We start from the raw sequence: 25,990 nt of genomic DNA on the forward strand, positions 1-25,990 counted from the left end.
TCACTCACGGTGCCCACTGGCCAGTGCTGATAGTACCCACCGGTGCAGCTAGTACTTGTTAATTCTGTTTAATTTATCCCGGTTAAAAATGATTACTATGTAGCCTAGGATACCAACTACCAGTTTAATACCTTTGTCCCTTTGGAAAAATTTGTTCACATTTCCAAAATTCCAACTCGTAGATTAAAAATTTTTAAATGGGCGCCCTGTATTTAGAAGTGAGACATTTGTGTGCTACATTTATTCATACTTTATTTAGTAAGTGAAAAATACCATAAGACCATTTTCTGGGGCAGTTTGTTTTTTGTTTTTTGGTTTTTTTTCCTTCTCATTTTTGGCCACCCTGCAACATATGAAGTTCCTGGGCCAGGGATCAGATCTGAGCTGCAGTTGCAACCTAAGCTTCAGCTGTGGCAACTCTGGAGCCTTAACCTGCTGCCAGGCTGGGGATCGAAGCTGCGTCCCAGCGCTCCCAGGGTGCTGCTGATGACCCCCATCGTGCCACAGCGGGAACTCCTCTGGGGGAGTTTTGATATTCCTGTATTTTGGAAGGCCTGGAACTTGTGCTTGGTGATACTGTCAGGAACAAGGTATAATTCAAGCACGATGGAAGCACTTATGCTTCTGGAGAGCAGGCCCTGTCGGCTCTGCCCTGTCCAGGGAGTGAACCCTGGTCCCTCGATGCCCACTTTCGCCCGTCCCAACTCAGAACAGCAGAGTAGACGTGCATAACGACTTGCTTGTTGCTATGGGATTTCTTTCTCCTGAAGCAGCCTATTGATATTAAAAAATTAAATTGAAATGCTGGAGTATGAAAATTTGGATGTTATTCCTTTCTTGGCACAAAGCGTTCTTTAAAACTACAAGAGCTTTATTGTTGTGGGGAAATTAATCTTTTTAGCTTAGAGTTTGATTTTTGCCTGTGTTGGTTTCTTGGAAAGTCTTTGAGAAGTGTTCGCTTTTGCAGTGAAATAAAAACCATTCAGACCTCAGAATCCATCATTCTTAGTGGTGTCATGATCTGCACATCAGTTCTTCAGGGTATACGTGGTGGCAATTAATAGCCACTGGTTTTCCTTTGATTTGAAAGTTATTTTTAAAATAACAGTTATGTTTTATGAGTTAGCTCAAATCTTCCCCTTCTATTCCCTTACACACATCTAATAGTAATCTTATTTCTTAAGATTACAGTGGATTTTGGCATATATTTTGGTTAGTAATTGTGTAAAATTCTCAATTTCTTGGAGACTTGGTGATACTCTGGGGCCTTTGCTATTTAGTTACTTGGTATACAGTGACTGGAAAGGCGGCACCTCCATCGAGAGCCCAGGGTACGTGTGGTGTCTTGGTGGGAATCGTCAAGCCCCTGCGAAGGGGCTGCTGTTGCTGGAGGGATGAAAGTATCGACGGGGTGGGATCTGGTTGGCCAGCACAGCCTCTACAGCATTTGCCAAAAGTATTTATTTAAGTATGGAGTGTTGATTTTTATTTTTTTAACGTTCTAAAATGTTGATGGTAGCCTTTGACTTGAAGGTAAGCTTAAGAAACTGTATTTTGCTGCCAGATTCTGTGGGAGTTTAAGACGCTATGATGCCAGAGATTTACATAGTTTTTAAATGGCCACAGGTGCCTGGAACAGAACAGATGAGCACAGACATGCTTGAAGGTTGCAGTGGTTTCCTTTAGACTCACAACCAGGCCTCCAGGCACCTCCTGAAATGCTTGACATCATCCTCTTAGTCGGGCTCGCCAGCTTCAGAGTTGAGTTGCATAGTTGCTTCCTGGACCAGAAAAGAAGCAGAACACAAACTGAGTTTTCTTCCTTTTGCTGTTAGCCTCTGTTTCTTAACTTACAGAACGCAGCTGAGCCTGTGGCAGCCGCCGAGACCCTGGCCGAGGTGCCTGAACATGTGCTTCGAGGACTTCCGGAGGAAGTGAGGCTTTTCCCATCTGCTGTTGACAAGACTCGGATTGGTGAGTGCTGGGCTCTCAGAAGGAGGCAGGAGGCAGGGCAGGCGGCTCGAGGCCTCCTCGGGGGGCTTCAGGTAGGGGAGTTACTGTAAAGCAGCAGATCTATACTTGGACCTAGAAGATGACGTTTGTCGCTTGAAGATCCAGGATGGACACAGAATATGAAAGGAAACAGAAGCACACCCACACCCACCCACCATCCTTCGTGACTCAGCCGGAGCAGCCCCGGCCTCTGTGTCTGCTCAGGCTCTTCCCACAGCCTGCATTGCTCTCTCCTCTCTGATTGCACCGTGATTTGGGTGTGACGATGCTGTTATATTTATGTCATCGTTGTATTTGTTTTTGTATCTGTCCCTTTCATTGACTATGAGTGTCTTCATTTCTTTTTTCTTTTCTTTTTTGTCTTTTCTAGGGCCACACCTGCAGCATATGGAGGTTCCCAGGCTAGGGGTCTAATTGGAGCTATAGCTGCCAGCCTGCACCACAGTCACAGCAGCGTGGGATCTGAGCCGCGTTTGCGACCCACACCACAGCTCACGGCAACGCCGTATCCTTAACCCACTGAGCGAGGCCAGGAATCGAACCCACAACCTCGTGGTTCCTAGTCAGATTCGTTAACCACTGAGCCACGATGGGAACTCCCCCCTTTCTTATTTATCTTGATGTCGCTAACCTGACGCTTTGTGGACCTCAGTAGATGTTTGAGGGAATAGATATCCTGAGGGTAGCGAGTGCTTCTGGCTGGATGGCTTGTTGAATACAGCCATACTTTGTTTGTATTTGGTCTGGTTTTTGTGGCCTAATCTTTAGACAGAAAGCTAAGGAAGCAGATTATAAAAATTGTAGTCCAAGTACAGTTTTGGACTGTATCATGTTTATATCATATTTCCATTTGTTAAAGCTGTACTTCTGGTATCTCAGTTTATGTGTATGAATTTTGTTTTTTGTTTTTGTCATTTTTGGCTGCCCCGTGGTAGATGGAGTTCCTGGGCCAGGGATCCCATCTGAGTCATGGTTGCAACCTATGCCACAGGTGTGGCAACACCAGATCCTTTAACCCACCGTGGTGGGGCTCGAACCTGAGTCCTGGCATTGCAGAGAGGCCACCGATCCTCTTGAGCCACAGCAGGAACTCCTGTGTGAATAAATTTTTAATAAATACTTTTCCTAATTCTCATAGAAAATTATTCAGTGAGTAATTAGAGCATTTATATTGTACTAGTCATGAAAGTGGTTGGTTTCCTCTCCCTGCTAATCGATTATTAGCTGCGATGTCAAAGGGGAGTCCTGGCAGACTTAGAGGCAGTGGAATTAGTACATGAGACCACAGCCTCCCTCTGGACGTGAGGAAACTAAGGTCAGAAGGCAAGGGGACCTGCTCAGGGTGACGCCCCTTGACTCCAGGGCACCTGCTGACATGGTACCCACAGCTTCATCTGGTGTGTTTGCCTCATGGTCGGTGCAGAGAAAATAGAAGTAGCCCTGACAAAAACCACCCAGCAGCACAAAGCTTGGTTGTTTGAAACTCTGAAAAGTGAGTTTGCTCAAGTTTTCAAGAAATGGAGAGAAGAGTGGGTTTTCCACTTTGAGAAAACACTTCAAAAATATTTATTCATAGGAGTTCCCTTCGTGGCGCAGTGGTGAACGAATCCGACTAGGAACCATGAGGTTGCGGGTTCAATCCCTGCCCTTGCTCAGTGGGTTAAGGATCTGGCATTGCTGTGAGCTGTGGTGTAGGTTGCAGACGCGGCTCGGATCCCGCGTTGCTGTGGCTCTGGTGTAAGCTGGCAGCTACAGCTCCAATTGCACCCCTAGCCTGGGAACCTCCATATGCCGCGAGAAGCGGCCCTAGAAAAGGCAAAAAAAAAAAAAAAAAAAAAAAAAATTTTACTCATAAAACTATTTCTGACCCTTTATAAAAGCAACTGTGTTCACTGGGGATAATATGAAATCTGTAGAAAAGTGAGAAAGGGAAGTTTAAAAACTATTTGTAGTTTCACTACATTCCAGTGTTTTTTCTGTTTTAATTGTTGCGATTGTGTTATTCTCCAAATGTTTGTGATTGTGCTGTCTGGGTAATTGCACATGTAAAAATTAAAAACAAACAAATATAAAACATTCTTATAAAGCAGCATGGGTTCTTTATAGGCTATTAGGACAATACAGAAGAATATAAAGAAAAAAATAAAAATCCACACTCAACTTGATTTAAGTCGATTTCACATGATCTCAGTTAATGTGACATTATCTTGCTTTTAGGCTGTCTAGTCTTTTAAAATATTTTGTGAAACTGAAGAGATTATAATGCTTTAGTTTTTAAACTAACCACAATACATTATAAACATACTGGTTTTCTTTTCTAGGTGTCTGGGCCACTAAACCAATTTTAAAAGGCAAAAAGTTTGGGCCATTTGTCGGTGATAAGAAAAAAAGGTCTCAGGTTAAGAATAATGTATACATGTGGGAGGTAAGAAATAATTCTGGTCCTTTGTTTATCAGAACTCTGTGCATTTTTGAAGAAATTCTCTTCTCTTAGGACTTGACATCTTGAAATTAAAATCGTCATCCTAATATGTTATTTAAAGTCAAGACTATTTTTATTAGAGAGAAAATGTGTTTCTTTGGATCCAGACTGCTGGTAACGTTTGTGTTTCGAAAGTGCTTGGCTGTCCTCAACAACCAATAGCAAATCGGCTTTTTACATGCCTTGTTCAGGGGGCTTTGCTTTGCAGCCAAGACTTTGGTCTGCCACGTTACAGGCTTGTGGACAGGCACCACAAAAGACACTCCAAGGTGGCTACAAATACAGCGCTGTTGGGCTCTTCTCCGTATTTTAGGAAGTAATCTTGTGTTGCCGGAACATTCAGAGTTGGATGTGTTTAGCACACAGTAGTTTTATGTGGTGCTTTGAACTTTTTAGCATGGCTCTCATTCTGTTCATTGCACATTCTCCCAGCAATCCTGGAAGGCAGGGAGCGCTGGCAAACTTTTTCTGCGGGGAAGCCAGCTAGAGCAGAGGGAGCTCCTCTTCCCCGTGGGGCCCCCGTGGTGAGAGTGGTGTCAGCAGAACCAGAACCCGAGTCTCCTGCCTGACAGTGAGACAGGTAAAAATGTTTCATGGGAGTGCCTGGGTTCACATCCCGCCTTTAGCCTCTGGGCCCTAAACCCCTCAGTTTAAACATGGGGAGAATAAAAAATAATCTCATTAAGAAAGCTGTGAAGATGAAACATCTTGTTGTTGTTTCCTGGAGCGTTGCATGCAAAGCCAGCATCTAGTTCAGATCAAGTGCCTGGGGAAGCTTGGTGGCGTGACTCCTTTTAAAGCAAGTGAAGTCTTTTGGCTGAGAGGGAAAAAAGCGTTCCTGTCAGATTGTCTTAAGTTGAATCACATCTGTTTCACTTGGAAACATATAAAAGTCTAAAAATAAAGTATGCCTAAGAAATGTCTGGACACTTTCCATGAAGAAGTTTGAGGTATGTTGCCGTTTTTCTCGGTGCTATGAGCAGTGTTTCTCACCTTGAAAATTCTGACAGTTCCTCTCTCTGATTTTGAGAATCTCTTTGAATTCCTTATAATACACCTAGTGACCCTTAACCCAAGAGGACTTAGGAAACGAGGATTTACCACGGGAGTAATTACTTTACGCTGTTTCATAATTTTTGAGTTAAAAAGAGTGCTGTTATTTGTAGAAAAACTGCCAAGCCGAAAGAACATTAACTGGAGATAATGCCTGATTGATTAAAAAGGTCTTGACCACAAAATTATGCCCCCAAATAAATTGCGTTTTTCACTTTAGAAGTTTCTTAAGGGAAATCAACAAACACACTCTACTAGATTAGCATTAATCCTAGCGAGGAAATGCTTCCTCGAGTTCTGTGTGTGTAACACTAAGAGTGAACAAATGTCATTATATTAATCTAAGTTTTTGGTACCCATTTTATTCAACATAACAATGTGATGTTGGGCATATTGTATAAACTATTAATGGTGCCTTTTGGAAACTAAACTTCATTTGTATTGAAATTCATATATAGTATGAATTCATAGTCTCTTGGTGAAAATTGTAATTTGGGGTCATGATGTGTTAAGAGATTCGATTTTTACTATGAATCCATTAATATCCCATTGCAAATTTAAGATACTTCTACCTATATACGACTCCAGTTTGTGAATCCATATAACATTGCCGCTTTTTGTTAATTAGGCTTAAAGGTTTAGTTCTCATCAAGACTGGTTTTTCTTGCCTGCAATTAAAAAAAAAATGTGGATATCATTCACAGTGCAGAATGCTCACTACTACTGTGTGATCACAGTTGGACGTCACTCAGGTGGCTTCAGCTCTGAAGTATGTATTTCTTACAGAAAGCTTTAAGCCTTTTGCTCTGTTAAAATAAAAGTAGGTATATGACATAAACATGTATAAGTCTGTATTTGGCAAAGCACACAAAAGAGCATAAATTACAATGTTTCTTATAAAGAAGAAAATAAAAATCCACATAAAATTTAGTGTTTCTGTTACTTCACTTATTACTACCTTGGTCTTATCCTTAGAGGTCTTGCATCAGAATGGCTCTTATTAATGTAACAGAAACTACTTATCATTAGAATCTCATCTCGGCATTTGTTCTGCCATTAAAGCCCCTTAAGACCAGTTTATCTTTTAGCAGTCTGGTCTTTTGCCTCTGGTAGAACTCCATTTTAAAGCTAAGCTAAGACAAAGTGTTAAATTGCTTTTCTTGAGCCCTTGATTATCTAACATAGTCTTAAGTCCTCTAAGCTTTCTCTGAAAACATTCTGCTAAGTCAGAAATAACAGGAGAGAAACAGCAGCATGTCCTCAGGTGAGTGCACAAAACAGGCAGAGTCTGGAAAGAGGAGAGCACTCTTTGATCAGTTCTGGTGGGGAACTGCTGGCCAGCTAAATGCTGGGCTTCATGAAGTATTCCCCCAGCCCACCCAGCCCACCACTTAGTGCAGTATTCTGAAGCCGCTTCTAATAAAAGTCTTTCCAGTTCACTTTTGTGAGGCTCACATTGCTTCTGATAAACAGAACTTTTTTTTTTTTTTTTTTGTCTTTTTGTCTTTTTTTTTGTTGTTGTTGTTATTGTTGCTATTTCTTGGGCCGCTCCCGTGGCATATGGAGGTTCCCAGGCTAGGGGTTGAATCGGAGCTGTAGTCACCGGCCTACGCCAGAGCCACAGCAACGCGGGATCCGAGCCGCGTCTGCAACCTACACCACAGCTCACGGCAACGCCGGATCGTCAACCCACTGAGCAAGGGCAGGGATCGAACCCGCAACCTCATGGTTCCTAGTCGGATTCGTTAACCACTGCACCACGACGGGAACTCCTTTTTTTTTTTTTTTTTTTTTTTTTTTGTCTTTTTGTTGTTGTTGTTGTTGTTATTGTTGCTATTTCTTGGTGATAAACAGAACGTTTGAATTGTTTACATGCAAATTGTTTAAATAAGTCTTTTTTAAAGAGTCTTTTTATTCTAGAGCAGTTTTTGGTCCACAGTAAAAGTGAGCAGAAAGTACAGAGTTCCGTATATCCCCCTGAGCCCTGCACACAGCTTCCCTCACTGTCCGCATTTCCACCCGCGTGGGGCATTTGCTGCAGGTGACATGCTGTTATCAGTCAGAGTCCATGGTTTGTATCAGGGTCCACTCTTGGTGTTACATCTTTTAGGAAGTCTTTTTTACATTATAAAAATAATACTTGCTCACCGCAAAATAAAATAAACAATACAGAAAACTGTAAACAAGAAAGTGAAAATCACCTGTGAACATCTTGGTGTGAGAACATTCCTTAAACTCTCTGCTCTTTGCCACTCACACACACTAGGACATATACAAACATCGTATATAGACATTTCACACAATTGAGATCAAACAGTATATATATGCAGTTTTGTAATTTGCTTTTTTCTTTCAATATATTGTAGACATGTCTATTTCAAATGCTTATCTGCATTATGTCTTATAGCTACCTAGAATTCCACTGTATCCTTCCACTGTTTAACCAATGGGTATTTAAGCAGTTTGAATCTTTTCATGATCTTAACAGTTCTTCAAAGTATGAAACTCACTGTATATACATATTTGCTCACTTGTCTGGTTATCTTAAGATAGTGTCTTATAAGTATAACTGTTAAGTCAAAAGTTATGTACATTTTAATGCAAACTATTACATTTAGAATAAATAAGCAACAAGGTCCTACTGTATAGCACAGTAAACTATATGCAATCTCCTGGGATAGACCATGATGGAAAATAAAGAGAGTGTGTGTGTGTGTGTGTGTGTGTGTGTGTGTGTGTGTGTGTGTGTGTCTGAGTGACTTTGCTGTAAACCAGAAATTGGTACAACATTCTAATTTTTGGTAAATTTTCCTAACGGACCTCCAGAAGGATTATACTAATTTATAAGCACCAAGAGTAAACATTCCTTCCTAGCTTTTAAAAATCTCAGTATTGTTAATGTTTTTAATAGTTTTTTCTTCCATTCTTCCATTTGAAAACATAGTTCACAGCTTCTATTTGCATATTATTCATTCAGGCCACAGATTTTGAGTCAGGAGGATGGAGAGAAGCAGTAGAATTGTATTTCAACTAAAATTGATGGAGAAATTATTTTTCTATAATGAGAAGACTTTTATGGATTTTTCTTTCAGGAGTGAAAATGAACTTTTTATCATTCAGCACTGTTATGATCAGATATTAACAAGTGCATTTCATAATCTTTGCTATCTCAATTCTTCTAATTTCAAATATGTCTAAGTTAAAAATGGAGGCAAGAAGATAAAAGAGTAGAGAAGTCGGCCAGCCGATTCTGCGGAACCTTTTTTCAGAAAGGAACCGCTTCACTCTTATTGCTCCTTTCCAACTTTTATACCATGTATCAGAGAAGTACCATAGGAAAGGACCTAGAAAACCCTAGGGGAGTCCAACTTGCCACTGGTTTTTTTACAGTCCTGGAGGTAAGAATGGTTTTTACATTTTTAAGTGGTTGGAACAAAGATCAAATATTTTGAAACACAGGGGAGTTCCTGTCATGGTGCAGTGGAAGCAAATCCAACTAGGAACCATGAGGTTGAGGGTTTGATCCCTGGCTTCGCTCAGTGGGTTAAGGATTCTGCATTGCCCTGAGCTGTGGTGTAGGTCGTAGATGCAGCTCAGATCTGGAGTGGCTGTGGCCTGGGTGGGCAGCCATAGCTCCGATTCGACCCCTAGCCTGGGAGCCTCCATGCTGCAGGTGCAGCCCTAAAAAGCAGAAAAAAAATTTTGCAACACAGGAAAATTACATGACATGCAAACATCAGTTCACTAATAAACTTTTACTAGATCACAGCAACATTCATTTGTTTACATGCTATCTGAGGCTGCTTTTGCCCTACAGTGGCCCTATTACATGCACAACTGAAAATATTTACTGTCTGTCCCTTTGCAAAAAAAAGTTTGCTGAACCCTGGTCTCAGTATGAAGGAGAGAAGCAATGGGAGTGAGTGTGGTGATGTCTGGGGTTTTAGGTTTACTGTGAAACGGTATGATTAATAAGAGTGCAAAGACTTTGAACTTGGTACTTAAAAGTGGGCTAGCCACAGAGTTGGTTGTCAAGAAGCTGCTAGACCAATCATGTCCTTTTCTTGGGACCTTCAGGACAATGAGGATGTTGAAGTGCAGAGAATTAGGCTGTCTTCCTGAATAAGTTAACTGGTACTCAGATTGGCAGCTTGATATGGTGCAAAAAGAAAAAGATTCTTTTGGTGTGTTTATTTGCTCATTTAATCCCTTCCTGTTAAACTTCTACCATGTGCTGGGCACTGTCCTTTGTTCTGGAGCACCAAGCTTGGAACATAAGGTTTGTGGTATCAGCTAGACTACTGGCAATACCCCATGGAGATTTTTGTGGAATAAAATACTGAGAAGACTGGGTGCAGGTCACCTGCCTGATGTCCGAAAACGGATCTTGGAGTTAGGTCTAGAGCCCAAGTTCTTGGTTGCCAGTTGGGTGCTCTTCCCACTAGCAGAGCCCAGAGATTCTTACTTTTTTGGGTTGTGGATCCTTTTGAAAATCTCCCCATAAAATACACAAATGCACACATATATGAAACATTTTGCATATGATTTCTAGTGTTATATGGAATTTTTATACATCCATGGCCAGAGTTAGAAGAATTTTTCTTTCTTTTTGGCTGCGTCTGCAGCTTGTGGAGATTCCCAGGCTAGGGATTGAACCCGCGCCACATCAGTGACCCAGGCTGCTATGGTGACAACACTGGATCCTTAACCTGCTGTGCTGCAAGAGAACTCCCAGAGTTCAAATTTCTAATTTAAGAATGAGTTATTTCGGGAGTTCGCATTGTGGCCCAGTGGTTAACGAATCCGACTAGGAACCATAAGGTTGCGGGTTGATTCCCTGGCCTTGCTCAGTGGGTTAAGGATCCGGCGTTGCCGTGAGCTGTGGTGTAGGTCGCAGACGTGGCTCGGATCTGGCATTGCTGTGGCTGTGGCGTAGGCTGGCAGCTACAGCTTCGATTAGACCCCTAGCCTGGGAACCTCCATGTGCCGCGGGAGTGGCCCTAGAAAAAGCAAAAAGATGAAAAAAAAAAAGAATGAGTTAATTCACTCATCCTATAGATATTGATTGGGGGCCTACTAAAAGAATGAGTTAATTCACTCATCCTATAGATACTGATTGGGGGCCTACTTTGAGCCCCTCAACATTTATTGAGCATCTGTTGTGCAGTTTTCCAGAAACATTTGTGTAGTTGTAGGTATGATACTTAAAGTAATTTCAAATGAGGGTCAAGGGTCAGGCAGTGTGGGGCTTTAGTAACCCATGGCTCTAGGGCTGGGCTTTGCAGGCTTGAGAGGCCTAGCTATGTAGTTTCTAAATTTGTGTTTTAGAATCACCTATAGGTTGGCTTATTGTAGTAAAATGTGCCACTACCTATTAGATTTTTTTCCCTTACTCGAGAATCTTCAGAATATTTCAGATACAGTGATACACTCGAATAGCTCTTAAAAGAAGCCCCTATTGCTAGAGCAGTCTGAGGAGTGAAGTATCTTTAATGGTATTAAAGATCCATTTTGTCTATAGCCCCTGGAAAGTTAGTTCTGTGGGGTGGCTGTCTTACGGTCCTTCACAAGCTCTCTGGGTGTCTAATTCTGGTGTCTCAAAAAAAAAAAAAAAAAAAAAAAAAAAACTGAAATGTGAACAGACCAAGAAAGTGTAGTGTTTTCTAGGTATCAGGGCCAATAACATACATTCTTTTTTTTGTTTTGTTTTGTTTTTGCCATTTCTTGAGCCGCTCCCGTGGCATATGGAGGTTCCCATTGCTAGGGGTCAAATTGGAGCTGCAGCTGCCAGCCTGCACCACAGCCACAGCAACGCCAGATCCGAGCCCTATCTGCAACCTACACCACAGCTCATGGCAACACCAGATCCTTAACCCACTGAGCAAGGCCAGAGATCGAACCCGCAACCTCATGGTTCCTAGTCGGATTCGTTAACCACTGCGCCACGACGGGAACTCCGTTCTTTATACTTTATAAGCATTTTATAATTGTTTTTATGCCACAGGGGCGGCCCAAGAAATAGCAAAAAAAAAAAAGACACACACAAAAAAAATCTTGGAGTTCCCGTTGTGGCGCAGTGGTTAACGAATCCGACTAGGAACCATGAGGTTGTGAGTTCGGTCCCTGCCCTTGCTCAGTGGGTTAACGACCCGGCGTTGCCGTGAGCTGTGGTGTAGGTCACAGACACGGCTCGGATCCTGCGTTGCTGTGGCTCTGGCGTCAGGCCGGTGGCTATGGCTCCCATTCGACCCCTAGCCTGGGAACCTCCATATGCCGCAGGGGCGGCCCAAGAAATAGCAAAAAAAAAAAAAGACAAAAAAATAATTGTTTTCATTGAAGTGCTATTATACCAAAAGGAGGTTACCCCCTTTTTTTTAATCTTCTCTTTTAAATGAGGATAACAAACTTCTCATAGATTTGTGTGGTTGCAAATGAGATGATGTATATGAAATTACTTGATATAGATGACTCTGGCTAAGTAAATATTTGAACCTCAACATCAAAGAGAAGCCCTTGAATGATCATGTAGAGGATAAAAATACTTTTTTTTTTTTTTTAATGGTTGAGTACTTTTTAAAAGATTACCAATCTTTATTTTTGCATAGAATTTCTTTCTGTTCTAAGTTTAGAACATGGGCTCTATTTTGAACCAGAAAGTTAGAATACTGGGGGAGGGTAGAATCCTGGTTGACTTCTGAACACACTCAGAGTTGCTGTTTACTTATGGAAACGCATTGGCCGTAAGGGCTGTGCAGGTTGGGGTCACAGCCCTGTGAACCTCCTGTCTCCCCTTTACTCCTTTTGTCCGTCTAAAGGCATGAAAATGTGATTCAGTGTTGTCGGTCTTCTGGAAACAGACAGGGAAAGTGGGAAACGTCGCAGTAATGCTGTAAGTTGGAAATTCAATCAGCCAGATCCCCAGAGAAATAAAGGTGAAAGGAGCCTCAGAGAGTGTGACAGACCGGAGCCACTGCCCTGGAGCTTGGATCTCCAGGAGAGGTTCTGTGTCTGACTTCAGTGTATTAAGGCTCTAGGCGACGTGCAGGCGGAGGGGCAGGTCTAGAGCACAGCCTGGGGAAGGGCCTTGTTTTTGGAGACTCTTTACTGTGGGGGGCCTGTTTGGATGAACAGCATGAGGAGGTGTCTTCCTTGCTCTGCCTTAATTCCTGGCACGAGTTTCTGTCAAAGTAGGTTGGTTGTTGTGTCAGAGGCAGACAGTTGAGGATGTGAATGATGATACACGTTCACAATACTTGAATGAGAATTTTTTTTAATTTGCAAATTTGAATTAATACATGAGTAATATAACAAGTAAATGATAAGCAAGGATATTGGTAACCATCACTGCCCCCAACCCATAGGTAATAAGTGTTTATTGCTTTGGTTTATTCTTTATAGACCTTTCTCTATATGTCACGAGGATATAATTTTGAATGTGTTTTTAAATTGGAGTGTGTACTAAAATATGACTTTAGATTACTTTTATGGCTTTTGAAATGACTGGATTAAATTGAATGGAAATGGGGTGGTGTATTTTTAAAATTACATTGTGCTTGACAGAGAGGTGACACCCAGCCTCTGTGTAGTGGTAGGGACGGAAAGGAGGTTAGGCCTGGATAACCTCGGGAAGGTCAAAGATGCGAGGAGGGGGTTGGAAAGAGAAAAAAGTAGAAATGGAAGAGTAAATGAGGACCAGGTTTAATCCCAGCTCTGACTTTTAGGGACTTCAGCATTCCAGTAAAATTACCAACTTTCCCTAGTGTCTTCATTTATAAAAGAGGCTTTAGAATATTTCATTGAGTTCTTTTTTGGGGGTTTTGTTTTTGTTTTTGTTTTGCTTTTTAGGGCCGAGCCTGCAGCACATGGATATTCCCAGGCTAAGGGTCAAATCAGAGCTGCAGCTGCTGGCTCACGCCACAGCCACAGCAACGCCAGATCCAGGTTGCATCTGCGATCTGACCTACACCGCAGCTCACGGCAATTCTGGATCACCAACCCACTGATTGAGGCCAGGGATCAAACCCTCATCCTCATGGATACTAGTCAGATTCGTTTCCACTCCGTCACAATGGGAACGCCAGTGTTTCATTGAGTTCTTGAAAGGTTAAATAAGATAACACATAGAGCATCCAGCCCAGTGCTTGGCTAGAGGTGTTTCTCTTGCTTCAGTTCTTTTCTCCAGATGGGGAATTCCCATTTGAAAGTTAACTGGTAGAAGTGATTTTATAATAGTACATAGTCAGGCACCTTTGCTTTGTAAAAAGCACTGTTTTGCAGTTTGGCTGAGGAAAAATTATTGATTATATGAAAGTATTTCTCTGTGGGATCAAGTAAGCTGAGTATTTCTTGGTCATTATAAAGATTTAGAAATAGGTTTGTTACATATCATTGTTGAGTTTGAGCTAGAGTGGGAGTTTTACCTGCCTTTTAAAATCATCTTTGCCTGAGAGGAGTTCCCGTTGTGGCTCAGCAGCAATGAACCCTTCTAGTATCCATAAGGATGCAGGTTTGACCCTGGACCTCTCTCAGTGGGTTAAGGATACCTCATTTCTGTGACTGTGGCTCAGGGCCCGTAGCTGCAGCTCTGCTTTGACCCCTAGCCTGGGAACTTCCATATGCCATACATGCAGCCCTAAAAAAGCAAAAAAAAAAAAGTTATTGTATTCGCCTGAGCGGGAAAGAGTCTAATTCTTCCTGTCTTTTCACTACCCTGGCCCCATGGTGTTGTGGTACTTGTGCAATCTGGGAATTTGTAGTTACATTAAGCAAAATTCTGTTGCATTTTAAAGATTAGTTTCTGTGTGTCAGTCACTGAAGTTAATTAACGATTAATAAGTGAATGACTTTGGGAGAGTTAATTTCTTATCCTTAACTTCTGCATGTTAAAAAAAGGGATAATAATGAACCTAATGCATAAGGTTAAATGAGATACTACGGGAAGCATGTAGCATGATGCTGGGCATCCAAACTCCCAGCAGGAGGGAAGTGGTGTCAGTGGTCAGTAAGGGGGCCGCTGCCCTGGCAGTCCCAGGCACGGGGAGACACAGCCCTGCTCAGAGGAGCCCCAGAGCAGGGGCTTTGTTCCGGAAGGAAAACTGCAGTAAACAAGGGTGTTTATTTAACACGTGCAGGAGAGAAGAGATGAGTGGTAGGTGCCTTGGCTGTCAGTGTGGAGGAAAGAAGTGGAGGCATCAGGATTCTCTCCTTTCTTCCAAAAGAGAAAGAAAAAGGTGCATGTCTTTTGCTTTGTTTTTGACAGGACTGTCGCACATTGATCCTGCAGTTCTATTTCAGTGCCTGATCAAGTGTTTCACAGTCTAATTTTGGGGACAGAAAACATAGATATATGTATGGATGGATATAAAAAAATAGCTGCTTGATAGCTTTTCTTTAAAGTGAGGGAATGAGTGCTGGCAGCATGGGAGGAGGAGGTGACTGGCAGTGGGCAATCAGGGAAGGCTTCTTGCAGGAATAGAGTTGATCGGACTTCTGAAGGAGGGGTTGAGTTTTTTGGTCTTTATTTTGGAAGGGTACTGATACTTCCCAGAGTACAGATGCCCTGGGTAGAGAAGGCTTAAAGGTCAGCTGAGTTTACAAAAGCATCATACCCTGTCCCCCACGTGGAGGTTCACACTGCCTGCCCTCTTACTGAAGTGTCTGTAGCCCTGCAGCAGGGGAGCCAGCTGAGCTGTGAACCCCAGCAGGACTGGGCCTTACACTCGACTTGCGGAACAGCCTAGCAAGCTCAGGGAATTCAGGGGCTGCGGAATACTGCAGAAGCCTCACTCTTCCTGAGTTGCACTGTAGGGAGTGGAGCAGTCACTTGTCTTTGTGTACGTATTTGCAAAGCACTTGGAGATCGTCAAGCGTATTTACTATATAGTGCGTTAAGTTTAGGAGAAAAAAAATTATACCCAAATAGAAGAGTAACTAACGAGGATGACACCATTTGGGAGCTCAGTTTTTATCCTTATTTTTCTTTTTTCTATTGCTTATTTATTTTGTTTCTAAGAACTGCTTTATAGAGTGCATATGATGAGCAAGAGTTGTCTTGGATGTTGAAAATGGAAACATTTTAAAGATATTCCTACCCCCTACCCTCCCCCCTGTACAGCATGGGGGTCAAGTTATTCTTACATGTATACATTTTTTCCCCCACCCTTTGTTCTGTTGCAATATGAGTATCTAGACATAGTTCTCAATGCTACTCAGCAGGATCTCCTTGTAAATCTATTCTAAGTTGTATCTGATAACCCCAAGCTCCGGATCCCTCCCACTCCCTCCCTCTCCCTGTTGGGCAGCCACAAGTCTATTCTCCAAGTCCATGATTTTCTTTTCTGTGGAGATGTTCATTTGTGCTGGATATTAGATTCCAGTTATAAGTGATACCATATAGTATTGGTGTTTGTCTTTCTGACTCATTTCACTCACTCAGTATGAGTCTCTAGTTCCATCCATGTTGCTGCAAATGGCATTATGTCATTCTTTTTTATGGCTGAGTAGTATTCCATTGTGTGTATATGCCCCATCTTCCTAATCCAGTCATCTGTTGATGGACATTTGGGTTGTTTCCATGTCCTGGCTATTGTGAATAGTGCTGCAATGAACATGCGGGTGCATGTGTCTCTTTTAAGTAGAGTTCTGTCCGGATAAGATATTCCTATTTTAACGAATGTGTTTTTTCCCCATCCCAAGGTCTATTACCCAAATTTGGGATGGATGTGCATTGATGCCACTGATCCAGAGAAGGGGAACTGGCTGCGCTATGTGAATTGGGCTTGCTCAGGAGAAGAGCAGAATTTATTTCCACTGGAAATCAACAGGGCCATTTACTATAAAACTTTAAAGGTAAGAATGTTAGAATTCGTAGTTACCCTGCGTGCAGCTTTGCAAACTCTATCTTTAGTTGTGACCGTCAGTGAGGACTTCGCAAACCTTGAAAGGGTTATATTTGAAAGTGGTTTCTCAACGTATTGAAAGGTCTGTGCTTTTAGTACACAGTTGCCACTGCTTCGGGTGAGTAAGGGCACTAAAGCATGAAGATGGTGTTGAGTAATCACGTGCTCTGTCTTTATAGATGCTGCATCTTTATAGACGCTGATGAGTTAAGCCTGTGGCAGCTACTTCCCTCCTTTTAAGATACAAATGCATTGGGAACCAAATGGCAGATTGTTCCAACTGTAAGAAACTCTCAGTCGCTCTAGCGGTTTTGTGTAACTGAAAACACATTCTTAGTGTTCATTGTAGCTTTGGATTAGGTTTTCTTTTCCCTAGTCTTTTTTCAGAATGGAAATTGAGTAGAACATGTTTCTTATTTCTGCCAGATTTTTATTTGGAGACATTACTTACTGAGAAGAGGAAAGTCATTTTTTAGAGTTTGTGGTGAGGTCGGAGGTCACTGAGTACATTCGGGGAAGTTAGAATTAGGAAGCATTGCTATATCTGCACCAGGCAAACCCTCATCTGTCTCCTTCATTTTCATGTGCTCTCGGAGGGCAAATCTGCACTCATTGTGCTTAGAAATGTTCTCAGAGGCAGAGTCTTGAGGCTCTGAAGATAGGTTATTGTTGCTTTTTGCTTTTTGGAATAGGTATGTTTGCTAAAATTGCTGTTAAGGCAGATTTTTCTTTATTCACTTACTTCCATTAAAAATATCATAGATTAGGGGACAGTCCATGAAAAAAATGATCTCCATGGAGGTGAAAACTCTTGATGAGCAAGCATTTAAGATGGTGGTCAGCTTTGCAGCTTCCCGAGTTTTGCCGTGGCCCTCTAGGACCTCTGGAAGTTAGCTTATTATAACTGTCTGGTTTTCCTTTGCTTTTCCTTTGTATTTTTTCCCATCATCTTCAGCCAATTAGATTGCCCTTTACCTCATATAAACCCACTTCTTTGTTTCCAGTCCCTGCAGGAACTACTTTTCTGTGGTACCTTTTTTTTTTTTTTTGGCTTTTTAGGGCCACACCTGCGGCATATGCACAAGTTCCCAGGCTAGGGGTCCAGTCAGAGCTGTAGCTACCAACCTATGCCACAGCCACAGCAGCACAGGATCTCAGCTGTGTCTGCGACCTACACCACAGCTCACAGCAATGGCAGATCCTTAACCCACTGAGCGAGGCCAGGGATCAACCTGCAACCTTATGGTTCCTAGTCAGATTCGTTTCCACTGTGCCACAACCGGAACTCTGTGGTTCTTTCTCATTTAAAATTTTTATAACCTTCTGTACCATTTTCTTTGTGTAGGATTCTGATAGCATGATTTTCTAGTAGCCAATACTGTACAATTTGGTTACATTGGAGTTTGGAATTGGATTCAAAATTCGATTCAAGAATTCATTCTGTTTCTCAAATTTATTTAAAGTGAGGGTTACACCTGGTTGAGTCAGTGAGACAGGAATCTGGTGGAGGTGAAATACCAGCGAGGAGATGGATACAAGACAATGGGGGGACTTTCATGGGGCTCCAGGGGAGAGCAAGCCCAGAAAAACACTGGACACTTGGCAGTTCCTTCATCAGACTTTGGCTGAAAATGTGATCATCTCGGATAGCAAGGCAGAGGAATGTTGAGAAGGAAGAGAGAATGTGTTTGGGAAGCAACTCTTGGGGCCAGACTCCTGGGTTAAATCCTGGCTTGCGCTGTGACCGCAGGCAAGTCGCGATTGTACCAGCACTACCCTTCTCTGCCTCCATTTCCACATTTTAAAGATACAGTCAGTTACAATATCGACCCTGTAGCGCTGTCATGATGATTGCCTGGGTGATTGTGAGTGGAGTTCTAGCATCTAAGAAGTGCTCGATAAATGATAGCTGCCATTTCTGGCCAGGCAGTGTAGTGTCGTGGTCGGGATGGGGGACTCTGGAGCAGACTGCCTCATGAGCAGATTTTGGCTTCGATTTGTGTGACTATGTGTACTTACACCCCCTTTGTTAGTTTTCTCAGCTGTCAAGATGGAGGTAATAGTGAAATTAATATATCCGGTTGTGAAGATGAAGGCAATAAGTATAAGGTTCTGTGAATAGTTCCTCATTCTAACCTGAGTACTCAGGGTGTTTGCTGGCTATACTACTATTATTTTTACTTTTCTTTGTTTGAAGTAACATAGCTCTGGTCTTTGCAGACCTCTCCCAATCCCGACCTTTGAAGTTTGCTCAGGTATGCATAGGCCTTTCAGATTCCTTACTAGTGATTATCTAATTATATTCTTCTAGATTAAGCTTTCTGTGGCTTGGGTTTTGCAAATAAATTACATGTGATGTTCTTCTGAGCTCTCTATCGCCTTCTCAACTATCACCTAGATAACTGAGAAATCTCAGCACTGGTTTTGTTTGCAATATGATTAGAAACTATTTTAAATTCCTGAGGGTTGTTAGCTTGCTATCCATTCATTCATCTGCTCCTGAATTCAACAAATAGGTATCGAGTGTCTGTTGTGTACCCAGTGTTCTTCCTTAGTTGCGGGCAGAGCAGACGAGGTTTCTGGCCTTGTGGAGCTTCCAGTTTATGGGGGAGGTGGCAGATCATCACCAATTGAACAAATAAACAAAATGATTTCAGATAGCGGTAAGTGCTTTGAAGCCAATAAAATGTGATAAGAGGCTCTAGGTAGGGGGAGGGTCAGGGAAGACAAGACATATGGTCCCCCTCCCTCTCCCTCCCCCCTTCCCCTGCTGGTGTGGGAAGGAGCACCCAGCAGTTAGGAGCAGTTCAGGAAGAGGGAGGGGCCTTGATGTTGAAGTGGGGATAAACTAGATTTTTGCTTTTTGTTTTTGTTTTTTAAAGGATCCTGGTTGGGCTGGATCCAGGAGAGGAGTGGTAGATGAGGCTGGTGAGGTGGGCAGGGGCCAGATCAGCGGGGCTGAGGAGCCTGTAGGGAAACATATGAGTTTAGTCTTTAGTTCGGTTCACCCGTTTGAGAGTGGAGGCTGTCTGACCGAGACCACAGATCTCTTTGGGGGAGAGATTATAGGTGGGTAAGCGTGGAATGCTTTGTGTGTTTTCATCGCTCTGGCGTATTTCTCTTAATTTGACCTCAGGAATATTTATGGGAACCCTTGCCTGTTCCTAATTGGTCTGGTAAAATTTCAAGTTTGTGTTTACTGATAGAGAAGAGAGTGTGCTTCATTCTATGGGCCTATCAGAACTCAAAGCAAGAATTTAAAGTCTTGTTTGTTAAATATCAGAATATATTTTAAAAGGTTGTTTGGGTTTTTACTATATTTTTTAATGTGGGTTTATATTTTCTATGTTTAAGGACATAAACCTTCTTGTCTTCTGAAATTTGACTAAAAGATCTTAAATGTGCTAAGCAGCGCAGAAGAAAAAACAGTGCAGTACAGAAGCAAGCAATCATTGATTTTAAAAGATACATTATTTTCCTCTTTATAAAGAACTGCTATTTGTGTAGCTATTTATTGTCATTTTCTCTTTTTTTTTCGGCCGCCCCCATAGCATATGGAAGTTTCCAAGCCAGAGCTGTGACCTACACCATAGCTGCAGCAACACAGGATCCTTGACCCACTGCACCGGGCTAAGGATTGATTGAACTGGTGCCTCCACAGACACAAGCCAGATCATTAGCCCACTGCGCCACAGCAGGCACTCCTGTGTGTAGCTCTTTTAATATGGAGTTGGGAAGTATATAGCTCAATAATGTAACACTCATCTCAGTCGCCAACAGTTTGGAAGGTTGTTCCATAGCTAGCAAATCAGGTTCCTCTTAATCTAGGTATTCACCAGTTCATTCTCCACTTGGAAATTTTATATTAGATTTGAGGTGAAAACAGATATGGGGATATTTGTATATTGTGTGTTTGTTTGTTTTTCAACAATAGAGGAATCCTCTCCTAGAGAGTTTGTGCTGCTCTCATACCTTCACCCAGTCGCTAGTACAGTTAGAGTGGAATGAACGTGGAGGCTTAGGCTCCGAGTCCAGTGGGTTCTTCTAGCTGGTGTTCTGGTTATACTGTTTGGTTTAGGAATAAATGGGAAATATACTTTTCCTCACTGCTTTCCAATGTTGTTTTTTACTTTGGTTTTATTTAAGACTTTACATATTTCTGCAAACCCTAATCATTTCAAGTATTATGTGATCTACCATTTCATAAATTTTTGACTTGTAACAAAAACACAGAGAAGCAAACTGTACGTTTGGAATTAGAAATAGTTAAAGAAGTCCATTCCTTCAACAGAAACATATTGGCTCCTAAGAGTGCCAAAAAACCTCTGTAATGGCTATTTTTAATTCATTAATATTTTAAATATTAGATAAAGTTTTTTGGTTTAGGTATAACTGATTCAGGAAGGGAAAGAATAATAATACATTGGTTCAAAGATAAGAAAATGGCAGATTTTCTCCATCCTTGTGGGAACAAAGGAAACAGTGGCCTGTTCTTGTGTCTTAAAGAATTTAGAATATTTTAAAATTTGAGCTATATAAACATTGAGTTCTGCAGAGAGTGAAACAAAATAATATTTACTTTCAAAGGCTTTTTCTAGACTAAAAGGTATGTTGAAGTGAAAAAATAGCTTGTTTCTAAACTGACATGGAATTCCTCTTGGCCCTAAAAACAAGGATACCTTCTTCCATAACCATAGTGCAGTGATCAAAATCAGGAAGCTTCCACTGGCACAGTATTTTATTAACTAATCTATAGACCTCACTCAAATTTTGTCAGCCGTTTCAATCATATACATTTAGGCAAAGAAAACTCTTCATTTGTCATGTCTTATCCATCTCCTCAGTTTGGATGGCACCTCAGTCTTGGTCTTCTGTAACCATTTAGTTTTGAGAGAACCGATAGGTAATCCTGTAGAACATCCCACAGTTCGGCCTTCTCATGTTGCATCATGATTAAATTACACTTATGCATTTTGGGCAGAAATCTCCAGACGTGATGCCGTATTCTTTTCTGGGCATCGTATCAGGAGACATATGATGTTGATTTATCTTCTTATAGAGATAATTGTTTTTTACTTTGTCATTAATAAATGTTTAATGGAGAGCTATTTGGAGACTGCATTGTTACGCCTCAGACTTTCATTGACTTTCATCTACTTTTATCGTCCATTGATGGTTCTTACCTGCATGGGTTATCCCTGTGACGATTGTCCAGCGGCAAATTTCTGATTCCCGTTTCTTTTTTGTTGATTAGCTGGTATCGACTGAAGAGCTTCCCTTATTTATTTACTTAGGTATTCACTCATTCATTCCTTCATTCATACCAGTATGGACGCAGTGGATTCTTACTTTATTTACTGGGTTTTAGGTGGGATTTTTCTTGTGTTGATACTCTTAGAACTTTTTAAACAGGTGAGTCATTGTGAGAAAAACCAATACATCATTTCCTTAAATTTTATTTAGGAATATAATCTTTCCACTCAGTGTATTTTTTCAAGATCTTATTCTCTAGGTATAATCAGTATGATGGTGGTATATAATTTACATGGCTGTTGAGAATTAATGTTTCAGGAGCAGGCTACATGTGAGGTATTTTTAGTCATTTCTTTCTAAATTTAAAAGTATTGACTCTTAGGTGTGGTACAGAGGGTGAGGCAGTGAATTCTCCATGGACCGGAGCAGGTTGGCGGCCGTGCGGGGAGAGGACATTGCCAGGACGCTTGCGTCCTCCACACCGCCTCTTCTTTTAGCATTTCCGCGATATAATTAGCGGTGCATTTATAAGTGTGCGGTGGCATTTAGTTCTTATCATGCTTAACTTGCTCTTGGACTCTGAAACCTGCCCTGATAATTAGCTTTCCGCACTTCCCTTTCCAAAGTGCCCAGGTTCTTTTAAATTACGCTTTAAATTTCTCATCAGCATAGATTTCATGGGCAACATGGTTCCGTGGTTTAATTTTCCTTCTGCGTGGTTAGTCGTGAGGCTCCCAACAGTGAGATTCCCTAGTATATTGGCAGTTTTGAGTTTTAAGCGAACCTATCAGATCCCAATACCCACCGAAGGGCTCCATGGGGAGGAGGCGGCCAGGAAGTGAGGTCCTCCCTCCAGCAGAGGGTCCCTTCCCTGCGCTGCCCGGCCCGCGGCCGCGGAGGTGGAGCAGCCCTTCCTGCCCGGCTGGCCTCCGGCGCGCCGCCCCAGCCGGGAGCCCCGCCCCGCCCCGCCAACAACCGCCGCTCTGATTGGCCCGGCGCCTGTCTCTTCTCTCCCCGCAGCCAATCGCGCCGGGCGAGGAGCTCCTGGTCTGGTACAATGGGGAAGACAACCCCGAGATAGCAGCTGCGATTGAGGAAGAGCGAGCCAGCGCCCGGAGCAAGCGGAGCTCCCCGAAAAGCAGGAAAGGTAGGAGCCCGCCGCCGCCCGGCTCCCCGCTGCCGCCCCGCCTGGGCCGGATCCGAGGCCCAGGCGGTGCCCGCGGCTGTCGGTGACCTTTTCCGGACCCGGCGCCGGCCCCGCGGCGCCGGCCCCCCCTCCCCCCCGCCCTCCGGCCGCTGCTGAATCACGGCGCCGGGCGCCCAGCTCCGGCTCTTTTCTAACTTGGGGCGGAGGTGCCGGGCGCGGAAAAGTGAGACGGCCCGCGCCGCCAGCACTGCGGAGGGCCAGTTGTCACTTCCCTCGCAGACAGCACACACAAATAGCTGGACTTGCGGGCTGAAGCGGCGGCCGGTCTCTCCAGAGCTGTGCACTCCCGATATATTCTTAGCTTTTTTTGTGCGATTTGCCAGCAACGCGTCATAAAATGAGTTTCGAGAGTGACATTTCCAGGTCCGCAGATCGGTGGCTCCTGTCTGCCCCAGCTGTGCGGGAGGGCCTCCGGGGCCGGGAGAGCTGCCGGCTGTACTCTTGCCTCTCCATCCGCCCGGGCCGGGCCCTGCCACCCCGGCCACCCCACTTCTCCCCTGGCCGGGCCGGGCCGCATCGCACGCTGCCACGCCGGGCCACCCGGGTCGGGCCATATGCCACCCCACGCCGCGCAGGACCGCGTTGTGAGCGTTTGCGGCACTCTTGCGGGTGGGCGAAGGTTTTAGCGCACATCTTCCCGAAATTAGGCCATTAACAAAATGGAAGTTGAACAATGTGCTGTTTTGTCACTTTTGACTCAAGTCCAGTAGTTTTGTTTTATGATGTTTCAAGCAAAAGGTAAAGCGTAATCACACAGAAGGCAGGGGATAATTTCTGAGAGAAAACTAGTTTGGTTGGATATATCGTATTTCTAGCTGGCATTTTACACACTTTTTCTTTTAATGATGAATCTTAGTAAGAATTCATGAATCTTTTTTAGAACTCAGTCTGTGTGTGTGTGTGTATATGTATATAGCCAAGGGGTGGTATATATATTATATACACAGATATATATAGCCAAGGTAATTTCTTACTAATACAAATCTTCCTTCCTTTCTTTTTTTTTGCCCGCCTTCCGTCTTAAGTAAATTTTTGTAATCATCTGAACTTTAGGCCGTCCTTTACTCAGAATACTGCAAAGGGAATTGTAGGAATCACACTGTAAATAAAATCATAATGTAAACATGATTTTGGGAAAGTGTAAAAACAGTACTTTAAAATGTAGGCAAGAAGTCCATTCTTTTTTCATTACGTATTCCTTGTCTTTCACAGTGTAATGCAAATATGACTAGCCCATCCAAGGGCCTTTTACTGAATGCTTGTTCTCTGATTATCATATGTGATTTTGTCACTGTGTTAGGCATTAAATGCTTTGATCTGAGTCAGATGATCAGGGTCTCAAAAACTGCCAGGTGTTTTTTGTTGTTGTTCAATGTTTTAACTGGGTATTGAGATTTTTTTTTTTGTTTGCACACACTTTATGTAATTTAAGTCGTTCCTTTATTTAGCGTTCGTTTTTGTTTGTAACTTACCCTCACCAGCCTTTTCAGATAAGTTGTGATTTGCAGGGACTGGAGTTTGGAGTGTGGGGGAATTTTTACTTGCTCACGAATTCATAACTAACTCATATATTTAAATATAGTTGTAGGTTAATAACAACTTTATCTTAAGGCTTTTCTCAGTTCAGCACACTTTGGTGTGCATGTGGGCAACATTTCACTGCTTTTTGTTTTTCTTTTTTATTTGTCTCTTAATTTTTTTTTTCTATTTGGATATGGAGGAAAAAACTGAAAGTAAACTTTGTTTTATTAGTGATATGTGAACTTAGACATCTTCATTTTTATACCTGCTGATATTGCTGGATTTTTTTTTTTAATTGGGGTGAGTAGTTCTTGTTTCTTATCCTGTTATTTATTACTACTATGAGTTATGTATAACCCAATGAATCTTAAATTTTAATTAAAATACTCTCATGAAGCATACTCCATATTGGAACTTAACAGTTTGTTTTGAACAGCTTACTGGTGAGGAGACCTGTTTGCTGTTTTATGACCTGAAGTTTAAATAGTCAAACCTTTTTTGTTTTTAAATTACTTTGTGAAAGCTAACTTCGAGCTTACAAAGACCTGAAATGAAGAACTTTTTATATTAACCTGGTTCTGTTTTGGTCTTAATGTGTGACCTCAGACATTTAAATATCTTTTCAGGCAGTGATGTCGGCGAATAAATCAACATAAATTTCGTTCGGTACTAGTATTAACTTAGTGTTTCTGAAAGCCAGCTGTTGAAGACATGCAGCTGACAGGTAGATTGACAGTGGACCTAACTTCATTTTGGTTAGGAGGCAGGAGAGAGAAACAAAGGCTGAATTCTTCGTAGTTCTGGGCCTCTGCTCTTTTGCATGACAGCTGCTATGCCTACAGCTGTGCATTGCATGTGGTGCCTTTCAGAATTCATCAGCTCGCTGGTGGATCGTGAGGCGTGTTCTGGACAGTGAAAAGCCCTGATTCCTTTACATACAAAGTGGCTCCTTCTCTCTCTCCCCTCTCCGTCTGACAGTTTCTCTCTCTGTCTCTCAGTCATTCATTGAGCTAATGTTTGTTAGGCCCCTGCCATGTGCCAGGCACTCTGCTAGGTCGTCCGGGGGCAATGGTGAGCAAAAAAGCAGCCCTAACTTTTCTCCTGGCGCCTGTAGTCTGGTGGGGGAGACAAACATTAAATCCCTAAGTTGCTGATCAGCGCCTAGGTGGTTGGCATGGAACAGGCCCTTGATAAATATTTGTGGATTGGCAAACAAAGACTCACACAAACCTGTGATGAAGGAAGAGAACACAGTGCTGTGAGAACACAGTTCATATTGTCTCTGACCAGGGAGCATGCAGTTTGCCACGGGCCAAAGATGTACGTACGTTAGGCATTTTGAACTAGAATTTTGAATTCAAACTTTTGTCGTTCAGCCTACCTCCTTGCATGTCTGAGCAGCCCCTGTGATGAGATTGAACAAGAGAAGTTCCTTGGTTGGGACAGATTAAACTTCTCAGATAGAGAGCCAGAGATGGTTTTCAGTGTTGGGTGTTTCACATTATTCTACCCATGTTCTAGGTTATAGGAAGTAACCGAGAGAAGCCAAATACAGAAGTGTGT

The 25,990-nt window shown here is 42.5% G+C and overlaps 1 protein-coding gene across 1 annotated transcript in view; it reads left to right on the forward strand.

Annotated features, from left to right (window-relative positions):
- PRDM2 (PR/SET domain 2) overlaps positions 1-25,990 on the forward strand; it is a 104,400-nt gene that overhangs the window by 13,954 nt on the left and 64,456 nt on the right. Inside the window, 4 exon segments of the mRNA XM_021097561.1 lie at positions 1,857-1,974; positions 4,335-4,438; positions 16,244-16,396; positions 22,720-22,846. Coding sequence (XP_020953220.1) covers positions 1,857-1,974; positions 4,335-4,438; positions 16,244-16,396; positions 22,720-22,846 — 502 coding nt within the window.

This window comes from Sus scrofa, chromosome 6 (genome assembly GCF_000003025.6).
Source record: "Sus scrofa isolate TJ Tabasco breed Duroc chromosome 6, Sscrofa11.1, whole genome shotgun sequence".
Lineage (NCBI taxonomy): Eukaryota > Metazoa > Chordata > Mammalia > Artiodactyla > Suidae > Sus > Sus scrofa.